The 23,520-nt window shown below is 50.3% G+C and overlaps 1 protein-coding gene across 1 annotated transcript in view; it reads right to left on the bottom strand.

Moving 5' to 3' along the window:
* Positions 1 to 2,916: 2,916 nt before the first annotated feature.
* LOC146177746 (kelch domain-containing protein 3-like) overlaps positions 2,917 to 23,520 on the bottom strand; it is an 84,994-nt gene continuing 64,390 nt past the window's right edge. The window contains exons 5-8 of the mRNA XM_084581630.1: positions 21,301 to 21,387; positions 14,249 to 14,357; positions 3,679 to 3,764; positions 2,917 to 2,975 (exon numbers count right to left, since the gene is read on the bottom strand). Coding sequence (XP_084437756.1) covers positions 2,917 to 2,975; positions 3,679 to 3,764; positions 14,249 to 14,357; positions 21,301 to 21,387 — 341 coding nt within the window. The remainder of the gene's footprint in view (positions 2,976 to 3,678; positions 3,765 to 14,248; positions 14,358 to 21,300; positions 21,388 to 23,520) is intronic.

Below are 23,520 nucleotides of genomic sequence, written 5' to 3'. Positions count from 1 at the left end.
GTGTTGCAGCCTATGTATCTCAGGAGTCAGGACTCCAACTTTCCGGCACTCAATCATGCCAGCCACGACAGGTAGGCACTCCCTAGCTACGCATTACCTTCTGGTGATACAGGCATTGATTACGGTGATCTTCCCTCATTCCTTGTATTCTAGGCGTCAGTTCTCAATGCGTGTTGCAGCCAACACCCGATTTTTCTCAGATTTGAGGGCCTATTCGTCCAGCTTCTCTAGCTCGGATGACCTGGCTTGCTGCATTTCGCACATTTATTGGGCGGTCCCGATCCGTCAGAGGTGGCGGCCTGGCAAGTTTTCGGGCGGCGTCCTGTGCGCGCTCAAATAAAACATCTCTTTTCATCGCAGCTCTTCGCGTCCGATTACTGCGGCAAGGTGTCCTCTCTTTCGGGATTCTTGGAGATTGCTTTTCCAGCCTTATCCTCCGGTGTGCTTCGTTTTCCGAAGTTCGACCAGCCATGGGCCTCCACATACTTTTCTCCCTTGCTACACTTTCGGCGAAAAATGGGTTCTTTTCTTTCAAAAACATTTGCAGCACAGTGGTGCAGCTAGACAGGAACTGTTCCCTTAGAATCAGGTTAAACAGATTTGCATAATTTTTATTCGTGTTCGACAGCTCTATCCATCTGTCTAGCACGTTCAGTAGGCGCTTCACGAAGTATGAGCCCGTTTACTTGTTCCGGAGACTAGCAAACATTAATGTTTCTCTCAATCCTTCCTCTGTCATACGGAAGGGAGTCATGGGTGCCTGTCGGAGCTTATTGTAGTCAAAGCACTTGGACGCAGACATGCGGATAAAAACGCTGAGCGCTTCGCCGCCTAAACACCGACTCATTGACAACACTCCCACTTCGAGTTGTTGATGAATTCACTCTCGCCCTACTATCTGCTGCACTGACCATCCTGGTTAGCTGAGTTGGTAGAGCGACTGTCCCGGAAAGGTGGTAGTCCCTGGTTCAATTCCCGGACCAGGATTGGATTGGATTGGTAAAACGTTTATTTGTGGCCTGCAGTAGAACGCGCGCTCGCGCGCGCGCGCTCCGGACGGGGCCTACGTCGTCCACTGGGCACCGGCCGCGCGGCCTGGGTCCCCGCTCGCCGTGGCCGGCGCGCTGGTTCCCTGCCGGGCCAGCGCCTTGAGGACCTGCTGGACGGCCCAGAGTTGTTCCTCTTGACTGTAGCTCCCTGCGGCTGCTTCCAGTCGCGGCGGGATCCTCCCAGACTTAGCTTCTTTCTGGTACTCGTTGCAATTCCACAGAATGTGTGCGAAGCCAGCCGTCTCCGTTCGGCACTCTGAATTTGTCTGTCGGGTGCGCCTCGGGTTACATTCGTCCCGGACCAGGAAAAATGTTTCTTTAACTACGAGGTTTCTGAGAAAACTGTATAGCTTTCTTTTGTAGCCATGCGGCGGCGTTTGGGTAGATGTAACTGAGTAATTACTCCCTTATTAAACACAGACTAAGGACGCTAGCCCACTGGTCGCAAGCCAACCCTGGCTTGCAGCGATGCGCTCCAAATGCACGAGGTAAGCGTGAAGGTCGTCCCTGCCCTCATTAAAAACCAGCATCCGCTTGCGCGGGATTATGCGTTTGGGCAGAGCAACTTGACCCTCTCCGTTTCTGACCTTGTCTCTACGGTGCTGCTAGCATCAGTTGCCGGACTATTCGATAGGTCTCGTCGGAGCATCAGTAATTCATTTTCTTTCTCCATCTCCGCCATCCGTTGCACGTTTTCTTTCTCCGTCTCCGCCATCTGGAGCTTATGCTGTTCATATGCCTTCTTGGACTCTAGTTCTACCTCCTCTTTCCGTCGCGCATGTTTTCCTCTTTGCGTTCTTCTCTGCAGCGAGCTGGTTCTTGGTCTATTCATATGAGCTGCTTTTGTCCCTCAAACCCAAACGTTCGGCCATACCCAACAAGTCGTTCTATCTCTACTTCGGTCATCTTAAGTGGGACGCGCTATTCAGTGCTAGGATACAACACTAAAAAAAAATCGCACCTACTCCTATCTCCCTCATCAACACTTTGTTCACTAGTCCTGTTCTGGGACGTAAATTATGTCACAAACCCCCGCTTTTAGGTTCAACAGAGGCACGGGACCCCCTTTACGGTTACCCGCTGTAGCTCTGTGAAGTTTGAGGACACAGTTAAAGTCAGACCGGTCAACCCGTGATATACGGCGTTGGTGTGTGATTGAGGAATGCGTTCAAGAAACTAAGTTTTTTTTACGGACAATTGGACACGTATAATAGTAGGCCAAATTACACTGCATAATAATCGATTACAAAAAACGCCATGAAACGATAGTGATAAATACGACTCAGGTAATTACAAGCGAAAACCCAATAATGAACAAACACGGTGATAAAAGACAATAAAGCTAACAAAGAAAGCATTCCAGATACAATAACTAGGTACGAGCGTTACACAGAAAACACAGCTCAAAATACTAAGCCAGATCAAGGCTTAAACAAAGGAGAAAACAACATTGTTACGTAGTGACAAGCAAGAAGATGGCACACCTTGGCTACAGGATGAACGATGATTTTTAATAACTGGCCTAGCGCGAGGGCTCCTCTCGCGCCACTGCCAATCTTATTCGCAACACTTTCCGAGGCCACCGAACGATCGTCCCGATCGCTTCGTTCAAGGCGGTGGTGACGGGACGGTGAGGATATTCAAGAAAATATAGAAGTGAATGATGTGCTTGCCATCATATTGAGGATTACCATAATGATGCTTGGGTGATCCGCCTCCCCTGGGCCTCTTCAGCCACCCGCCACCAAGGCATCCATGGGACCGATGGCTCGAGGCCGCGTCGGGCGTGTAGGCGGGACGGGGATTGCGTGTTCGTGTCTTTCGGTTCTTCGGGTGCATCGGGTGTTTGCTCTCATCTGGCCTCTGGTCAGTTTGTGTGCGCCTTGTCTTCAGACCCGGGCTGGGGGCTGGGCGGCGGTGTTCCGGCTGGTCATGCATGGATAGGAAGGGCTAGGATGAAGCTGCGCGGCGATATCTCAGGGTTCTCTGTCGATGGTCCCAGCGTACGGGTGGCGTCGATGCTCCAATGTGAGGATAGGAATGACGTACGGCGCATCTCCACCAAAATGTTACGGGGTGACAAGCAAGAAGACAGCACACCATGGCGACAGGATGATGATTTTTAATGGCTGGCCTAGCGCGAGGGCTCCTCTCGCGCCACTGCCTATCTTCTTCGCTGAGGCGTCGTAGTCGCAGAGTTTATCGGCGGCGGCGACAGTACAAGATGAGGAGAAACGGCGAGTTGATCGCGGGCTCATTCAAAAACCCAAGAAACGTCTCAGCGCGAGCGGCCGCGAGAGTGGCCAGGAAGACTGCATCTCTCCAGAGCGCGCTGCAGCGGGCGTGCTGCGGTCTGCATTTTATACTCTGTTGCCCATCGTCAAGTATGCGCTCTGGCCGGTCGCTGCCCCGGAGAGTCATGTAGAAGCTTGCTCGGAGGAGCGAGGAGATCCCGTAACTCCCGCTTTATATGTGAGTAAGATTTTGACACCTTTACAAAGCTTTGAAGTTCGTTAGTTCTCTCTCCACCGAGCACCTCTCGTCTTGTATTTGAGAGATATTCTCGCAATCTGCCAATAAACATTTGTTACACTAATTTAATAAAATGGTCATCGACTACGAAGCTCACCGAAATCTAGGACATGCAGGTCCGGGTGATCTTCGAGGGAGCCGCTGTCACTGGCATCTTGAACTCCATCCTTGTTAACCTTCTCGCTGCAACAGTAGAGGATTGTTCGTGTTATTAAAGATCATTGCACATACATGACGCAAAAGCACCTGCGCAATTACCTAACCGTTTCATTTGCACGAAAGAATACAAAAGGTACATTTTATTGAACAAGAAAATTGTGGAGTATCCAAAGGGTCAGCCTTTAAATGTGTGACGCAATAGCGGCAAGGGATCCCGTCTACGACTCCCTTGGCGGTTCAACTCACGTGTACGTGGATGCTCTTCTGGCTTAATCCCCAATCTCAAATTAGCGCCTCTACATCTCAGGCATTGTTACTAGGATACTGACCTAAGCTAGCACGTTACCCACTTTCCAATTCTAGGCGACCACGCTTAAAGCAAGCATTGTTAGAGTTCCTTCGTGGCCTAGATACATCGCGCCTGACTCGGCATTCGAGAGCCCTTAAAGACAATCCCACCTCAAATAGACACCTTGCCTTGGTAAGGCCTCCCAGCTTTGTGACACCACCTGGTGTCGTTCAACTACACAAGCCATCGAAGAATAAATGCTCGGCCTATACAGACTGGCAACTATTACCTTGCAAGGTGATGCCTTTGATTTATTTTTCATTGCCTTCATTCTACCGTGTTAAAAATTGAGGACCGCTTAAGCTATGTAGCAATAGCTCTAAACTCATTGCATCCACTCAAGCGCAGCCATACGGCTACAAAGGAAAGCTACATAGCTTTCTCAGAAACTTTGTAGTTAAAAAGAAATCGTCCTGATCCGGAAATCGAACCCGGCACCACCGCTTTTCCGGGGCAGTCGCTTTACTGACTGAGCTAACCAGGACGGTCAGCAGACCAGATGGTAGGGCGAGAGCGAATTGATCTATAACTCGAAGTGGATCCGGGGCAGTGGCTCTACCGACTGGGCTAACCAGGACGGTCAGCAGATCAGATGGTAGGGCGAGAGCGAATTGATCAATAACTCGAAGTGGGAAAGGTGTTGGTCAAATATTTAGGGGAATCCCCCAAGGTGGAGTAGATTTATAATAAGGGAGTAATTACTCATTGCATCCACCCAAGTGCAGCCATACGGCTACAAAGGAAAGCTATACAGCTTTCTCAGAAACTTCGTCATAAAGAAAAATTCGTCCTGATCGAACTCGGCACCATGGCCTTTCTCCCTTATTATAAATCAAATCCACCTCGGGGGATTCCCCCAAATATTTGACCAAAAGCTCTAAACGTGGCCATTTTGTGGCTCCTCTTGACTATTTTTGTTAGGGTCCTTTCACTCTATTGGCTCAATTAGTATTTCCTCAATTTCTGCTTACCGTGCACATTTCCGTTATCAAACAGTAATAAGCAGAATGGAAAGTTGGGCTAGTTGAAAGCAGTTCATGATGGATAACAGGGCGCAGACGAAACGTGGACACAGAGAAGAATACAACAAGACAAGCGCCAAGACTAAACTTACGCGCCATAATACTGGACAAGGCTTGAAGCAGCCAGTTCCCAGTTGTCTTGTTGTATTCTTCTCTCTGTCCACGTTCCGTCTGCACCCTCTCACCATCATGACAAGTATTAGGCAACTGCATTATGCGCCAGAACAGCCAATTTTAAAAGGTCTTTACTCAAGCCGAGTGACAGTGCTTGCATGGCCTAGCTATAGCGTCTAAACACAGGATGGAAAGGCGTTGTTCAATTTCCCTTTACTACCAACACTTGCAAACATGGCAGTGTCATTTGCTCAGGTATCGTCACACAATCGGATGACCAATCACTGCCCAATCATGTCTGTTGGCAACTACACCTGCCAGAATCATGCTCATCCATGGGTCCTCGGCTGGACATCTCAAAACGTGCTCGCGTATTCCTATATCCACATTTGTTCCGCATCGGCAGGTAGGTAATTTAGCGCCCGAAAGCTGCATATTAGTAGTCAGGGAGGTCATAGATGTGGCAAAGTAGTTACTTTATGATAATATTGTTACGAGGTTTATTTAGCCAGACCTTAGGATGCTCTAGAGATTAGCACACCAGAGCGGGCAGAACCAGCTTCCTCTTCTTCTTCTGCTTACCCCGCCAAGCCTCCTCTTCTTCCAATACAGGACCGCGGGAAGTGTGTGACACTGCCCCCTTCGTAGGCGATGCCCACCGGTCGAGTCAAGGTTCGTCACGTTGATAGAAGGGCTTCATGCGGGCCACGTGTACTACTCGAGTCTTCTGAGAATGACGACCTTGGGTGGACAGGCGAGAGACTACAAAGTTGACTGCACTGAGGCGTTCCAGTACAACGAAAGGACCAGTATAGTGGTGCAACAGTTTCTGGGACAAGCCGCGCTTACGCAGTGACGTCCAAAGCCACACCAAATCACCAGGGCTATAATTAACATCTTGATGACACTTGTCGTAGCGTTGCTTGTAGCGTTCCTGGGAGGGAAGTGTGCGAAGTCTAGATAGTTGACGAGCTTCTTCAGCCAAAGAGAGAGTGTGCGCGAGTGAACTTTCAGCAGGGAGTGAGAAAGCTAAAACGTGTCCAGATTACTTCGTGGAGGTCGCGCGTAAAGAAGGAAAAACGGACTCTAGCCTGTCGTTTCGTGCCTAGTAGTGTTAAAGGCGTACGTTATAAACGGAAGGACTTCATCTCAGTTTTTGTGGCGGGAGTCGACATATATTGCGAGCATATTGCTACGCGTACGATTGTTGCGTTCGGTAATACCGTTTGTTTGTGGGTGGTAAGGAGTTGAGTGGCGAAAATGGGATGGGCAGAGGCGAAGAAGTTCCTCTACAACTTCTGCCGTAAACTGTCGCCCACGTTCGCTTATTAACACACGAGGAGGCCCATGTCGAAGAATGATAGACCGAAGGAGGAACGCCGAGACATCAGAAGCAGTGGCTGATGGTATGACAGCAGTTTCACAGTATCGTGTAAGGTAAAATACGCAAGCGATGACCCAGCGGTTTCCGTTGGAGGATAGTGGAAATGGTCCTAGAAGGTCAATTCCCGCCTGTTCGAATGGGGTTCGTGGTGGCGTTATAGGCTGAAGATGGCCTGGCGGAGAGCAGGTCGGGTGCTTGAAACGCTGGCACTGGAGGCAGCTAGCCACATAACGTTTAGTAGTTTGACGCATCTACGGCCAATAAAAACGTTCCTTAGTCCTGTGCAATTTCCTGGCGAAACCCAAGTGTCCAGCTGTGGCATCGTCGTGCATTACCCGAAGAACCTGACACCTAAGACTTGTAGGAACTAGCAGAAGAAACCGCGCACCTACTGACGAGTAGTTCTTCCTGTATAGTAGGCTGTCACGAACTCAGAATGAGGGAGGAGGGTTCCGGGAACTTGCTGAATCTTGAATTCACCAACATCGGGGAAGCTTGGAGAGATGGCAGCTATATATTCGTCCAATATCACATTGTCGCAATCAGTAGTTACAAGCGGCAACCGTGACAGGCAGTCAGCATCGCCGTGCTTACGACCACTCTTAAAAGACAGTAAAAGTGAATTCTTGCAGGCGCAAAGCCCACCGCGCAAGGCGTCTACAGGGGTCACGAAGGTTTACAAGCCAACATAAGGAATCATGGTCGGTCACAATTTTAAATGCACATCCATAAAGAATGACCTAAATCATTGCAGACCGAAAACAACAGCAAAGCATTCTTGTTCAGTTACTGTGTAATTACGCTCAGCCTTGCTCAAAGAACGGCTTGCATATGCAACGACATGTTCATTGAAATTGTGGCGCTGTATGAGCACAGCACCAACTCCAACTGCGCTGGCGTCAGTGTGAAGTTCTGCTGGAGCTGATGGGCAGAAGTGGCGTAGTAAAGGCCCAGATGTCAAAATAAATTTTAACTGGCGAAAGGCGGAGTCACAATCGGCAGTCCACTTGAAAGGTACCGTCTGTTGCAGAAGTTTGCGGCCCAACGCGCCGGGCAGAGGAGCAGTATCGCTCCCGAGAGGCGGCGCTGCGCCCGCCGGCGCTGCCTGGTGACGCAGCTATAAAGAGTGAGGAGACTTGTTCTCTTCCCCTCATCCCGCGGCTGAGAGCAAAGATATGCGATATCAACCGCGGGTTGAGGAGAAGAGAACAAGCCTCCTCACTCTTTATAGCTACGTCACCAGGCAGCGCCGGCAGGCGCAGCGCCGCCTCTCGGGAGCGATACTGCTCCTCTGCCCGGCGCGTTGGGCCGCAAACTTCTGCAACAGACAGTACATCTTTTTGCAGAAGACAAGCAAACTTCGGAACAAAACGTCGGAAATAGGAGCAAAGTCCCAAAAAACTCCTCAGCAGTTTTAACGATTTCGGCGGTTTAAAACAAGTGACAGCTTCGATCTTTTTCGGATCAGGCCTGATTCCATCCTTGTCTGCGAGATGTCCAAGTACCACAGTCTGGCGTTCTCCAAAACGACATTTTTTGGAATTGAGCACAAGACCAGCTTTCTCAATACACTCCAAGACAATCTCTAATCGACTGTTGTGTTCACGAAAAGTAGTCCCGAATATCACTGCATCGTCCAAATAACACAGTGCCACTTCAGTCTGCGGAAAACTGTATTCATGAATCTTTTGAACGTGGCTGAAGCGTTACATAATCCAAGCGGCATCACATTAAATTCATACAGCCCATCTGGGGGGAAGAATGCCGTCTTTTCTTTATCTTCCGGGTGCATGGTGATCTGCCAATAACCTGATCGCAGGTCAACTGAGGAAAAATAGGAGGCAGAATGTAAACAATCAATGGCGTCATCAATACGTGGCAGGGGATACACGTCCTTCTTGGATAGAGTATTAAGCCGCCGATAATCAACGCAAAAGCGCCATATGTCGCCTTTCTTTTTGACTAGTATCACAGGGGCCGCCCACGGACTAGACGATTCCTGAATGATGCCCTTATGCAGCATATCACGAACTTGTTCTTCGATTGTTTGTCGCTCTGATGGGGATACACGATAAGGCTTATGGCGGATTGGATCAGTAGTCCTAGTATTGATTTGGTGCTAAGTACGGGAAATAGGAATCCGTGGTGGTGAGTCCCGAGAGAAATCGAAAGCCGCAGTATGTTTCGACAGAACTGCTACTAAACTGTAACGGTCAGTTGTTGGCAGGGGATTGTTAATCATGGGAATAAATTTTTTCTTATCGACTTCCGAGCATACGGTAGGCTGGGAATTGTCTGTGCGGAGCACTACCACTGATTTAAAAGTGTCTTCGTCAAAGTTGGCAAGTTTCAGACCACGTGGCAATACAACAGGTTCGTCAGAGCAGTTAGTCGTCCACAAAGAATGGCCATTAATGACTGAGATGACGCAGCGGGGAATAAGAATACTTTTCTTCATGCAGTTGAGGGTGAGTAGTTCAACCAGAGCGTCCAACTCATCAGTGGCACAGCTTGAACTAACAACTTGTATAAACTCTGCTGACATTGCTGGAATAACTATGTCGTCCGAAAACGAGCTGGGATTGGTCCGCGAATTTTCGCACAAAGCAGGTTCAATTCGATGGCTCACAGAAATATCTCCGTTGCGAAAGTCGAGAGTGGTCCCACATTGTTCCAGAAAATCGAGTCCAAGAATTACGTCATGCGTTGATCGAGCAAGTACTGCGAATTCAGTTCGGAATGTGTGGCCGGCGATAACAAGATTCACGGAACAGACTCCAATTGGGTTAAGCGGTTCGCTACTAACACCACACAATGTCGCCGCACTATCCCAACCAAACATAATTTTACGACCAAGGCAGCTTTTAAAAGCGAGGCCTATAATAGAAATGGTTGCACCTGTGTCCAACAACGCCATAGTACGTTCCCCGTCCACAAACACTTCAATTCGGTTCTTTAACATCGAAACGGGCAGAGGCATAGGTAAGCTAGAATCATTTGCGACCTCACCTCCACCGGCCGCACTCACTAGTTTCTCGGAGGTGGCGACCGTCGTCGGGGAGAAGGGGAGCGTCGTAGGCGCTTAGATGGTGATGTCAGGCTACAGTTAGAGTCCGGGGATTCGTTTCGGTTCAACGCCACTCTGCGTTCTTGTATGCTAGCTGTTGTTCTGTACTCATTCCTGCCAGGTGTTCTGTATGAATCATCATTGTCTGCAGGAACCCTTGCACGGGAGTTCACCCACTGTCGGCGATACTGCTGGTACGGACGGCGATTGCGGCGCAAATGCGAAATGTGGCCGATCATTCCACAGGCATAGCACACTGGCGGCTCACTTTCATTCGATGAATAAGGCTCCTCGTCGCTTGAATTAAACGCATTGTGTTCTGGATGTAGTCGATGAGGAGTACGAGAGCGCTCGCTGTTGTAGGCGTTGATGGGTAGAGCTCGCATGTTTGGGCGATGAGCAGCAGAGCATCGGGTGTCCGAAGGAGACGTAGCAGAGGGAGCATAACAGGTAGAAGATGGGCTATTGTCTGCCGAAGAGGTACCCCTGTATACGGGTCTGACGTGGCCCCCAACATCTTGATGCCTCCGAAGCTCCTCGCGGACGATCTGTCGAATCGTATCTGCCATGCTCGTCGCTTCAGACACATCCACACTGGCGACAGTTGTGACATTAGGCAACCAGCCAAACTTCGGAATGATACGGCGTCGCTTCAAACCTTCAAACGTGCGGCAGTGTCGTGTTGCATCAGCGGTAGCATTCAAATCCTCATTGCAGATGAGAAAGTTGTACACATCTTGCGCTATTCCTTTGAGGAGGTGGCCCACTTTGTCTTCTTCTGTCATTCGAGCATCAACTATTCTGCATAGCTTGAGGACTTCTATATAAGTTGTGCAGGTCTCCTCCGGTACTTGCGCTCGCTGAGCCAGAGTCTGTTCAGCGCTCTTTTTTCGAGCATCGGCATCGCCGACTCCCGCTCTCATTTCTTCCATGAAGCGATCCCAGGTGGTAAGAGATGCTTCATGATTGTCAAACCATGTTAGTGCAGTTTATTCAAGAAAGAATACCGCATTCGCCAGCTTGGTATTCGCATCCGAGCGGTTGTATTTGCTCACTTGATTAAAGTGGGTGAGCCAGTCATCCACGTCTTGCCCAGGCTTGCCATAAAAGTGTCGGGGTTCCCGATAAGGCTGTGTGGTTGTCGGTTGTGCTGCTGGCATGGGCGGTGTTGAAACATGTGTTTGCGCCATCTCCGTCCGAAGGGGGGGTAGCGCAGCAATTCTGCTTCGGCGGTGCAGGAGAGGTTCCGTGGTGATCGTTAGCCCGCAAACTCCACCCCACTTGTTACGAGGTTTATTTAGCCAGACCTTAGGATGCGCTAGAGATTAGCACACCAGAGCGGGCAGAACCAGCTTCCTCTTCTTCTTCTGCTTATCCCGCCAAGCCTCCTCTTCTTCCAATACAGGACCGCGGGAAGTGCGTGACAATATGTCGCTTTCAGGATGTTTTCGCAAGGCAAAACATGGTACAATTATTGCGATGTGCCCTTTTGGCAGGTAGGAGTAAACTTACGCGCCATAATACTGGACAATACTTGAAGCAGCCAGTTCCCATTTTCGAAGCATTTAATCACACTGGCATGCAATCGATCCCACTTTTTTTGGCTATGGCACTGAAACTATATGTTGTGGCGAGACAAGTAAAAGAAAATAAAGAATTACGGCCGATTTGCATACTTCAACAAATGCGATGTAGATGAGTAGCACTGCTTAGGCACGGAGGTAAGCACGAGTGTCTTCACGACGCGGCGAGCGGCTCGGAACCGAGGTCCAGGGAGCACCGCGAGTGCACGTCTAGTGTCCGTAAAAGCTGAAGAGTGACTAAGGCGAGAGGAGAGATGCCGAAGTTGACAACGCGCGAGCAACACATGACTGCCCAGTTACGGCCGCCATGTCCGCAACTGGCCCGACCCTCTCTCACTCTCTCACTGGGTGCATCTATGCGACCACTCCGCCCTCTCACGTGATGCGGGCGTTGCCACTTCCCCTTCTTCCTTTTTAAGTTCAAGGAAAGACGGATGGACAGATAGAGAGAGAGAGCAGGTTGTGTTGCAGCTGTGCGTCTGCTCCCCTCCTCAATGCTGAGCCGCGCAACGCGCGCGTCACTTTTTTCGAGCGCAGCTCTTCAGCGCCCATTCCTGGGTTTCGCGTCGGCGTCGGTCTCGTGACCAGCTCCGCCCCCTTTCAGCCCCCCAGCTTAGCCTCCTTTTCCTGCGTGGCGCCGACCGCGCATGTTATCTGATTGCTGTGCGCGCTCCCCCGTTCGCTGCTGCTTATACCCCCTCCCCTCTCATCCTGCGTGGCAGCGAGGGTGCTCTCAGGTTGTCGAGTCGCCGGCTCGCTATAGGGAACCAAAGCTGGAGTTTGCTCCGCGACGCCAGCGCTCGGTTTCCAGCGGAGCGGAGAGGAACTACAAAACCTACGCGCATCCGCGCCCGCGCTGCGCGTGGCTGTCTGCGGAGTCTGCGCAGCCCGCTCGCTCGGGAGCGCGTGCTACGTTCAGCCGCGCGTGCACGCGGAGCGGGAGAAGGAGAGTGAGGACGAGGGGGGTTGGTGGCGCGTTCTCGCGCGCAAAGCCGGCGCTCTTTGCCAGTGGGATTTCTTAATTTTGCTTTTTTTCTGTGCCCCGGCTGACATAGAGGCTGGCTGGAGGCATGTTTTTTATCGGTATTTTTGAAAGCAAGAAATTATGATTAATTGATCGCCGGACATTGTTTTCGAAGAGCGCTTAATTGTTGGCAGGCTCAGACATACATAAAAAATGAACGCGAATTCGCTGCTTGAAGGCGGGAGGCAAACGACAGGTATCTTGAAGGACTTGAGGCGGCACCTCTTGATGCCTCTGTCCATGTTCACAGAATGAAGGGTCCAGCCTTCGAGTGCTCCTTCCTTTCCCTTTGTGACTGGTCACTTGAAAGGGGCCTATTCAGCTCTTTGGGGACAAACGTTTTAGGCAGTGCTGCCGGCGCCGTGGGGCCTGTTTTCGGCGCGTTTAGGATGCGTTCCCTACAAAGGCACAAAGCATGCCGCCTTACCCTTTGGTTCCTGCCGACACCGGCCAGGGGAAGTTCACTGCTGCGGCGCTGCCATCCGAAATCAATGACCTAGCTACCGTTAACGATGAGGGGTTTCTTAACGACCTGGGTCATTCCCCAGAAGCCGAGGCATGCCATTTTTGCGGCAGTTGCCTCTCCACGAGACGAACAGCGAGGGAATGTCTGACGACTTTCCATGCAGACGGGGACATCTCTCCACGGAAATCTTTGTCTTCTTAATTCCACTGTTACGCTGCGCAATTTCTAGTTCAGTTATCTCCTATAGCGAACGCGCAGTTTTGAGCTCCCGAAGCAGGATCGCGTATGAGGATAGGATGATTGACGTAAAGTGGTCGCATTAATGACGAATATCTGTTTCTTGAGGCCGACCCGGTTCCACGATGGCTGCTTCAGCACCGCCAGTTAGAGAAGTACGACACACGAACGGTACGAGATATCCCCCCCCCCAAAAAAAAAAAGAAAGAAAAGAAAGGCCCACAACCATCCCGTTACCGTTTCCACACAAGCTTCGCGAAAAAAGTGCGCCGTCATTATTTTCCTTCTAGTTCTTTTCTTTCTTTCTTCTCCCCCCTCATTGTTAGAGCGCGACGGTGGCCACAATGCGGCCGGAGGAGGAGAGAAACAACCGAGCGCGCGCGCGCAAACACGTGCTAGAAAGCAGCGCGGAGCAGACGACAACATGCTTTTCTATGCGGCGGCTAGCAGACGACGCGGCCGGGCTGCGCGTAGATTTTGGCGGGGTCTCCATGGAGGGCGCTGACGCACAGAGCGGCGCAGCGCCCCCTGGCCCAGGTTTTCTCCCCTATCAGCGGATCACGGTGCGTGCATCCCAAGCCTAACGCAGTCACGTTCTCTTCACTCGCTAGCGGCGTCAGCGTCATCAGTCAGTCGCTGCTATCTGTTCGTCGCGCAACTTTCTCGTGGGCCCACGCGCTGCGTCCCGCAACTTCCCGATAACTTAACTGCTTTCTTCATTTCTCCGACCACAAAGCTTCTTTCATGACAGCCAAGAACTTTTAGTGGAGTGTTTCTTAAAGGAATACGTGTGAAAAATTTTAAAAAGTTGTCTGTAAATGTACATACGTGTCTGTATCGAACTCTTTGCCTCAGTCTATCGAAAAGGTGAAACAGCTAGTGAGCTGCGCCCAAATTTCGCATTAAGAAGTAACATATAATCGTCGGCAATTTATTTCTCCACTTCAAGATCCCGAAGAGAGATAGAGTGAGTGGCTTCAGACAGACATCGGCGAAATCCGTGATTGCGGCTAAGAGTGCTACGCGCTAAAAGACGTAAACCGGGGCACGTGACTTTCATGTGCCTTTGTGGCACTTTTCTTCGGAACAGCATGTGTTCTGAGCTCAGCAACATCATTTTGAGAAACAAATAGCCTCTTCGTATCCGCACGAGGATGGCTATGGTAGAAACCAGCTTGTCGGCTAGGTGAATTGTAGCAGAACATGTGGCACAGATTTTACTCATCCGAAACTGTTTGCACCGGCGTAACCTGACTACGTACCTTGTGCCGCCGAAGAGAAACAATCGATCACCGACCATACAGCAGCACTGGCCGCGGCGAGGGCAGGGTCCCTTGCGTAGCAGCTTCACCTTGCTCCACTGGGAGCGATCTGGAGTATAGTGAGCGTACGCCAGTAATGTACTGACAAGTCTGTGTGCATACATAAGATAATGTATCTAAAGGCACAGGTATGTAAAGAAATATGGTACACTATAGGATGCGTTGAGTCAAGTTTTTAATTTATCAAACCGTAATATATTAGTATCCACTCCCTATTTTCACTAAGCGAAGAATTTGTTAAAACGTTTTTTATGTGCAGCTTTCTAGAGAACCGCTGAGTAAGCGCAGGTTCAGAGCGAAATTTAGCGTTATTTCATTGTCAACTTTATGTCGCATCGAATTGTATAGAATTGGGTTAGAAGAAAGAATATAAAAGCGGGCGGAAAGGACAATTACCAGCAAAAGCCAAAACTGATAACTGCTGGTAATAAACCTCCTTATTCAAGGGAATGTTAGGATAGCGCTGTTGGCTGCGTAAGCCACAGATTTTGCGGGCCCTCGTTTGCTCATTCTGTCCTCATCGTTATGCACTTTCTACTTCAAAGTCATAACATTCCATAACTATTGTGCCTGTCTAATTACGATATATTCTATTTAGCTTAATGTCGAAAGACAGTACAAAATGCCCATGACGAGACGGCAAAGGTACATACCTTTACCTAGCTTGAAATCGTGCTTCCACTACCGAGGAGGAGCTGCGTAGCTGGCGTGGATTGCAGAAGTCCCGCATTCAAAACATATGCCAGACAAACGCTCTTTCCAGCCAGATTCATTTAGTTTATATATTTATATCCAATAAAGTAGTTTGGGTGGAGTCACGATTTACTAAGCACAGTGTATATTGTGACATATATGCCCTGCATCGCTGGAAGTTGAAGATGAAAACGATCAGCAACAGTGACACAGAAGAAGACGAAGTGGTAGCAACGATTGATGATAGAATAAGGTCGACGCTGCTGTGTTTCTGTGTTCTGTGTGCGGTGCCAGCCTGGACTAACCTTCGCGGACTAGCCTTGCCACGTTACATCTTGGTGGAGGTGAGTCAAGATCCCCGTACGCGCCGATTAGTCCATTTACGCTGCGAAAACCTGGATTTACGAAGCGGCCGCCACCTACCTGAGATCACAAACACGTCTCAAACAGCCACGATGACCTCCGAAACAACCCCTACCACCGCGGGAACATCGGCTCAGCCAGTTGTTCTAACGAAAATACGCCACCCTCCCGTCTTCAATGGCGACGACAATCCAGACGTTGACGATTGGCTTGATGAGTATGAGCGCTGCAGCCGCAACAACCACTGGGACGCCACCATCATGCTCGCTAACATCATATTTTATTTGGCGGGAACAGCTCGAACATGGTTTCAAAACCACGAACAAGAGCTCGTTACCTGGGATACCTGCAAGCGCAAGCTTAAGGACTTGTTCGGGAAACCAATTGGACGCGCTCTGGCTGCAAAAACGGAACTTTCTTCTCGTGTTCAATCCCCCACGGAGTCCTACCTCGCCTACATTCAGGATGTGCTTGCGTTGTGTCGCAAGATTAACACCTCCATGCCGGAAAGTGACAAGGTAGGACATATCCTCAAGGGTATCGCGGATGATGCATTCCACATCCTATTCTGCATGGATTGCTCTACCGTCGACTCGGTGCTCCAAGTCTGCCGAAAATTCGAGCAGGCTAAACAAAGACGTCTCGTACATCGCTTTGAGCGTCTTCCGAACACGGCGGCTACTTCATCCTGCGATGACCTGGCCCCTTTGCACCAACCCTCCCATCCCACGACAGTGACTCGGATCGTCCGCAGAGAACTTGAGGCCCTAACTCCTGCTCCACTCTCGTCTCCGCTGCCCGACACCGTTGCCATGATACAGGCCGTTGTCCGCCAGGAACTTGCAAACGTCGGCCTCTCCTCTAGCTCCGTGCAGCCCCCGCCACCATCGCACCCTGTTCCTTTAGTGGCTGCTACAACCGCCAGCACACCCTCCCCACGTCGCTACCTTGGTCACAACCCTGCAGAGTGGCGCACCTCAGACGACAGGCCAATCTGCTTCATTTGCTGTCGAGCCGGCCACACTTCGCGGTATTGCCGTAGCCGTACTTTCCCCACCCCTCGCTTTTATTACAACGCTGACCGTCGGTATTACTATGGACCTCAACGCTTTGTCGCCCCACCAGAGGAGCCCCGCTCCGCCTATGATCGACCTACACACTCTCCTCCTCAACCAGATGAACCTCGCACCGAAACCGTCCCACCTGCTCGTCGCTACAGCCGATCTCCATCTCCCCGGGCTCATCGATCCCGTTCCCCGCTACCTGGTCGCGGCTCCTCTCAATCATACGCCGGCACCTACTCGGGAAACTAGCGAATGCAGCGCCCGGAAGTGACGCTGCATTACCGACCCGGACTGTCAATTCGGAACTGACCCTCGCACCCAGACGTAATCTCATTGACATTCTTGTGGACGGAGTCTCAGTTTGTGCCCTTATTGACACTGGCGCCCACATTTCCGTCCTCAGTTCCTCGCTCCGTCAACGCCTCAACAAAGTCCTCACACCCGCTCCCTCATCTACCGTTCGTGTTGCTGATGGCAACACAGCTACTGTGATTGGTATGTGTACTGCGAGAATCACCATTGCCGACCGCCATATTCCTGTGCTATTTACAGTCCTCACCAGTTGCCCTCACAACGTTATATTAGGACTCGACTTTTTAACTGCACATTCCGCGCTCATTGACTGTTCTTCTGGACTGCTTCATCTGGACCTGCCACTCTGTCCTGACAAACAGGCCTCTGATACTTCAACGCTCCGTCTCCGCTCCTCTACATTTACTCGTCTGCCACCAGAAGCTGCAGTGTATGTGCTCATGACGCCTTTCCCCTCCGTTCCTGATGGCGACTACGTTGTTTGCCCCATAACCGACGTGACACTGCAGCGTAGAATCGCTCTCCCTCATAACATCGTGCACGTAGAAAATAACAACGCTTATATTCCAGTCTTGAACTTCGGCCTTTTTGTGCACGTTCTTCCTGAGGGCATTACTCTCGCCGAACTGACCCCACTGTCTGATGTCACAGTTGCCGCTCTTTTGCCTGACCCTACTGCTAAAGTGTCGACACGACCTGCACCGTCCCCATCTCCGGAGGCTCGCATATCAGGAATGGTTGCACCTAATTTGCGCCCTGACCGTGCTACAGCACTTACGAGTCTTCTGAATTCGTACAGCGATATTTTTGATTTTGGTGACCGCCCCTTAGGACAAACGTCCCTTGTTACACATCGTATCGACACCGGAGACGCCCGCCCAATTCACAGAAGACCTTATCGAGTCGCCATTTCAGAACGACGCGTCATACAAGATGAAGTGGACCAGATGTTAGCAAAAAACATTATAGAGCCTTCGAGCAGTCCCTGGGCGTCGCCTGTCGTGCTTGTCAAAAAGAAGGACAATACATGGAGATTCTGCGTTGATTACCGACACCTCAACAAAATTACAAAGAAAGACGTTTACCCGCTCCCCAGGATAGATGATGCCCTCGACTGCTTGCACGGTGCCAGCTATTTCTCGTCCATTGATCTTCGTTCCGGTTATTGGCAGATCGCAGTCGACGAACGGGACCGGGAGAAGACCGCCTTCGTCACTCCCGATGGCCTGTATCAATTCAAGGTGATGCCTTTCGGCTTGTGTAATGCGCCCGCAACATTCGAGCGCATGATGGACTCTCTCCTGCGCGGCTTGAAATGGACGACGTGCTTGTGCTATCTCGATGACGTCATTGTATTTTCCTCTACATTCGAGAGCCATCTCCATCGCCTTGATGCCATTCTTGGCGTCTTCCGAAGAGCTGGCCTTCAGCTCAACTCGAAGAAATGTAGCTTCGGGCGACGTGAACTCAAGGTGCTCGGTCACGTGGTCGACGCCCGTGGCGTTCTACCCGACCCAGACAAAATACGTGCTGTAAGTGCATTTCCTACACCCCGTTGTACCAGTGACGTACGTAGTTTTCTTGGGCTTTGCTCCTATTTTCGGCGGTTTGTACCCAACTTCGCGGAGACGGCTCGACCACTCACCAATCTTTTGAAGAACGACACTCCATTTTGCTGGGACCAAAAACAATCTCAAGCCTTTTCTGCGCTCATTGCAGCCCTCACCAACCCGCCCGTACTGGCACACTTCAATCCCTCGGCCCCAACGGAGGTACGCACCGACGCCAGTGGTCACGGTATTGGTGCCATACTCGCCCAACAGCAGATGGGTCGCACTCGCGTCATTGCTTATGCTAGTCGCCTCCTTTCTGCAGCTGAACGGAATTACTCGATCACAGAACGTGAGTGCTTAGCCCTCGTGTGGGCCATTACAAAGTTTCGCCCCTACTTGTTTGGCCGCCCGTTCTCCGTCATCACAGACCACCATGCCTTATGCTGGCTTTCTACGCTGAAGGACCCTACTGGTCGCCTGGGCCGTTGGGCCCTCCGCCTTCAGGAATACACTTTTTCTGTCATCCACAAGTCTGGCCGGCTGCACGCTGACGCCGATTGCCTGTCCCGCAACCCGGTAGATCCACCACCTGCGAGCGAGTGTGACGATGACACATATGTGTTGGCCATATCTGACCTTTCAAACATTCGCCATGAGCAGCGCTTAGATCCGAAGCTTAACAGCATTATCAATCGCCTCAGCACTGACAACTTTGACGCTACCTTAGCTCTGTTTGTGCTCCACAACGGCACCTTATACCGACGGAATATGCGACCAGATGGCACCGAGCTTCTGCTCGTAGTCCCCGAACACCTGCGTACCACCGTTCTTCAACAGCTGCACGACGCACCTACAGCGGGTCATCTTGGCGTATCTCGTACGTACGACAGCGTCCGCCGCCGCTTCTTTTGGCCAGGCCTCTATCGCTCTGTCCGTCGTTACGTGGCTTGTTGTGACCGGTGTCAGCGACGGAAGAAGCCCTCGGTTCTGCCAGCTGGATCCCTGCAGCCGATCGACATCCCAGTAAACCCGTTTTCCCGAGTTGGTCTTGACCTTCTCGGGCCTTTCCCACTTTCTGCGTCGGGGAATAAATGGATTGCGGTGGCCACGGATTATACTACGCGCTACGCTGTCACCCGAGCGATACCCACCAGCTGTGCAACCGACGTGGCTGCGTTTCTTCTGCACGACGTCATCCTGCTCCATGGTGCTCCACGCCAGCTGCTCACTGACCGTGGTCGTTGCTTTATTGCTCGAGTAGTCGACGAAATTCTTCGGTATTGCTCCATCAAGCACTCTTTTACCACCGCGTACCATCCACAAACGAACGGCCTCACCGAACGCCTCAACCGCACGCTCACGGACATGCTGTCAATGTATGTCTCGGATGATCACCGTGACTGGGATGTTACTTTGCCGTTTGTAACGTTTGCGTACAATTCCTCTCGCCACGACACAATGGGCTATTCACCCTTTTATCTGCTATACGGCCGTGACCCTCCCCTTCCGTTTGACAGCGTACTGCCTCCCACCGCTAACGCCAGTACCTACGTTCGTGACGCCATCTCCCGAGCTGACGCCGCCCGTGTTATCGCTCGCCGCCGACTAGCTTCCTCACAAAGTTCTCAAAAACGGCGCCATGATTCTCGCCACCGGGATGTCCACTACTCTCCGGGCTCTCTCGTCTGGCTCTGGACTCCCGCTCGTAAAGTAGGACTGTGTGAGAAGCTCTTGCCACGATACACAGGACCCTACCGTGTTGTACGGCCAGTCACTCCTGTGACATACGAGATCGCCCCTGCACATCCGCCGCAACAGTCCTCTATGCGACGCACCGAGATTGTTCATGTCGCCCGGATGAAGCCGCATTACCCCTGTAGTACTTCGTCCTAGTGCGCACCGGGACTGTGCTTTTCGTGGGGGGGTAATGTGACATATATGCCCTGCATCGCTGGAAGTTGAAGATGAAAACGATCAGCAACAGTGACACAGAAGAAGACGAAGTGGTAGCAACGATTGATGATAGAATAAGGTCGACGCTGCTGTGTTTCTGTGTTCTGTGTGCGGTGCCAGCCTGGACTAACCTTCGCGGACTAGCCTTGCCACGTTACAATATTATTCTCTTTTCTTTTTTCACTTCCATGGCTCCAGGACTGGCGCAAGATCTTTTTATCCAATCAGGATGTTCCTATACGCCGACGAACGGGCGCCGCTTAAACTTCTCTTAAACAACAGGCTTAAAGCTGTCGTGTGTTATATAGCACGACTTCGGAAGGCAACCAACGCCTCTGTTGGCGAAGCATTTTCCTCACAACACACCGATCCTAAAATATCGGTAAATGTCTACTATATGCAAATTTGATGAAAACTTGTGCCGATTCATTTTATCCTCTAACTAGCGAAGCAATATGACGACATAATTTTGGAAAAGTAGCCTATATTGTTCTTGAGAAATTATTACACACGGCCTGACATGTGTGTTCGTTCATTCACACAGTCAGCTGTTCGTACAATCGAAAAGTACAACTATTCTGCTTACTTGCTCCCTAAAGAACCATAATTTGGTACCAAAGTTCTACCAAGTAATTCTTTGGTATTTTGCCCCGCAGGTTAACGTGTCCTCTTTGGTGAAAATGTCTGCCTATTGTTAGTTTGGAAACGGACAAGCATTAAAATGCAATGCCATACACCTGAGCCCATATTACGGGTTGACGTCGTTTTCATAAGTGTCGCTTCCGCCATTCTCGCCCTCACCTAATTGGTAGCAACGCCGATGTATTCAAGAATCAGGTGACTCGAAGAGGGGGTGAAAACCACACTTCCCGAAATGACACAAACTCGCTATACTGGCTTTGCTAAAACTCCTTGTCCAAGATATTCTATTGCGTTATTGCGATAAAAACTGTGGTTATTAAGATTGGAGTTCAAATCTTCGGAATGCTCACCCCAAGCAAACGCGATAATTATGAACTGCCAACATAACAGTGACCGGATAGCAAACACGTACCGGGGTTATACTTGCACACGTCTCCGAAGAAGTTCGCCAGGAGACCATTGTAGCCCCCGAAAACGAACATCTCGCCATTGTGAACAACTGCAATCAAAAGTGCCGTAAATATTGCGACGCATTGGCTGCACGTTTATTATATTAACTGCGATTCAAAATATCCGGCTAGTGGAGGCTATGCAATCAGGTCGGTTGAGGCTGTATGCGCACTCTATAGCATGTGCACAAATTCAGTCCGAAGTACCATCGCAGGGTTGTCAATATCACAAGTTATTGACCAACTCCGAGTGCGCTCAACGTATATGTTTGGTTTAAATTTCAGACACTTATTCAGGATAAGGATCGTAATATTCTTTTTTTAATTATAAACTCCTTTTTGTGTATTTTGTAGAACAGTTCTTTAATACGGGCAAGAATCCCACTCACTATGCTGAACAGGTACGTTAGGCCTTCCCTTCTCACTGCACTCAGCAAAGGGGGCTTGTCTCAAAAGCGACAATTTACACAGAGTCTCTAAAACAAGAAATCTTTATGAAATCAAGTGGCTTATTATGGTGCGAATAAATTATAGTGGTACTCCCTCCCCTCTCATCAACTGGCCTACTTGGCACGATGCGAAAAAATATACACAAACGCATAACGCCGCCGTTCGTTCGGTAAGGTCGCCAGATGACCACTACATTTAAAAAGAATACTTGCCAACACCGTCTGTGATAGGACGTGCTCTATCTTTCATTTCTGATCACACTATTAAGGTGAAAGCCTTCCTTTAATGGCTCATACTGTCGCCCGTTCGTGAGAAGTGTTACAGTTCTTTTGAGATTCGGCGGGATATCGCGAAGTTGGGACATCATGACCTGGTAACATCATTTGTGTTGTCTATCATGAGCGATAAAGTCAAAAATAAACAAATAAATCCTCCATTTTTGGGATCGCCAGCTTAGCGCTTTAATCAACTATGCCACGCCCCAGATCGCCAAACACGCCACACTAATTCACCTTGTCCACCGTGAGGATGATAGCGGCATTCCACGAGTGACAGATACCGCGTATTTCCTTTCCTGTAAGCGAATTATAGAAAGCCTGTGAACTGAATGCACTCAATACAATCCTTGTTGTGTTCGACAAGGGGTGCATGATGCACCGTTACGACTGGTCATGACGTCACCAGGCGATTCCCTCCTTCTCTACGTACCACCTGCTAGAAATGGGAATGCATAATAATTAACGGAACTTGCTGAAGCTGTGAGAATCGCCCAACATGAGAGATTAAGTAGAAGTACGGGTCGAACCATCTTAGAATGGGTGGGTCGAAAAATAGATAGAGGCACAGCCTACAAGGTTGCCCTACCACCACAACGTCGCGAGAACATTATCGTCTCTCTTCTCTCCCGCAACATGCACCCAGAATACCCCAAGCAGAGAAGGGAAAAAGTGAGCAGAAGCGCTGGTTAAAAAAGCAAAACAAAATCACAGTAAAAGAGGTCCCCTACGTAGCCGCTGCAAGCGGCCAATCGGGGGCGCCGTCGCCGCGGTACTCGATGGTAGCGGCGCACCAGTCGTCTCCGCCATTATCCGAAGCAGAAACATAGACTCGGCTGAAGAGGTCGCAATAGCGCTCGCTTGCATCGGAACGAAGGCTAGATTGATCTTTAGCGACAGTAAAACTGCTATCTTGAATACCGCAAAAGACAAGGTCTCGCAAGACGCTGCCCACATGCTGTCAGCTGCAACTTAAATCGATCGAAACATCACCCTAATTTGGGCCCCGCACAAGCGGCCGTCTCCGGCAACGAGGCGCCCCATGATTTATACCTAGTTATCTACTTCCGTGACAATGCGGAGCCGCCTGACTGCCAGGACATGGACGAACGTTTGCTAACCTATAAAGAAATCGTCGAAGATTATAGATTATGAAGATGTCTAACGACGCCACCAGATGCTAGCTTAAATAAGAAAGAGGCATATCCTGGCGGCGGTTGGAAGCCGGAAACTTTCTAAACACTGTCTGATGGTTTTACATCCAGAACGATGACAGAAAAATGATACATATAAAGCCTGCGAAGCGAGGGGGATCCTCGGAAAATATACTTTGAGAATTCCCTAAGTCTCCGGGCACTAGGAATAACATTAAAAGTAAAGAAGCCTGGGAGACCCTCCTGCGAAGCAATATCCCCGCTGGATGAATGGATGGAATATAGGAGCGTCTCCTTTGAAACG

The sequence above is a fragment of the Amblyomma maculatum genome, chromosome 10 (assembly GCF_055883805.1).
Source record: "Amblyomma maculatum isolate TAMU_Amacu chromosome 10, ASM5588380v1, whole genome shotgun sequence".
In the NCBI taxonomy this organism is placed as follows: domain Eukaryota; kingdom Metazoa; phylum Arthropoda; class Arachnida; order Ixodida; family Ixodidae; genus Amblyomma; species Amblyomma maculatum.
The sequence above is the reverse complement of the archived record's forward strand: the minus strand, read 5'-3'. Positions and strand labels throughout refer to the sequence as shown.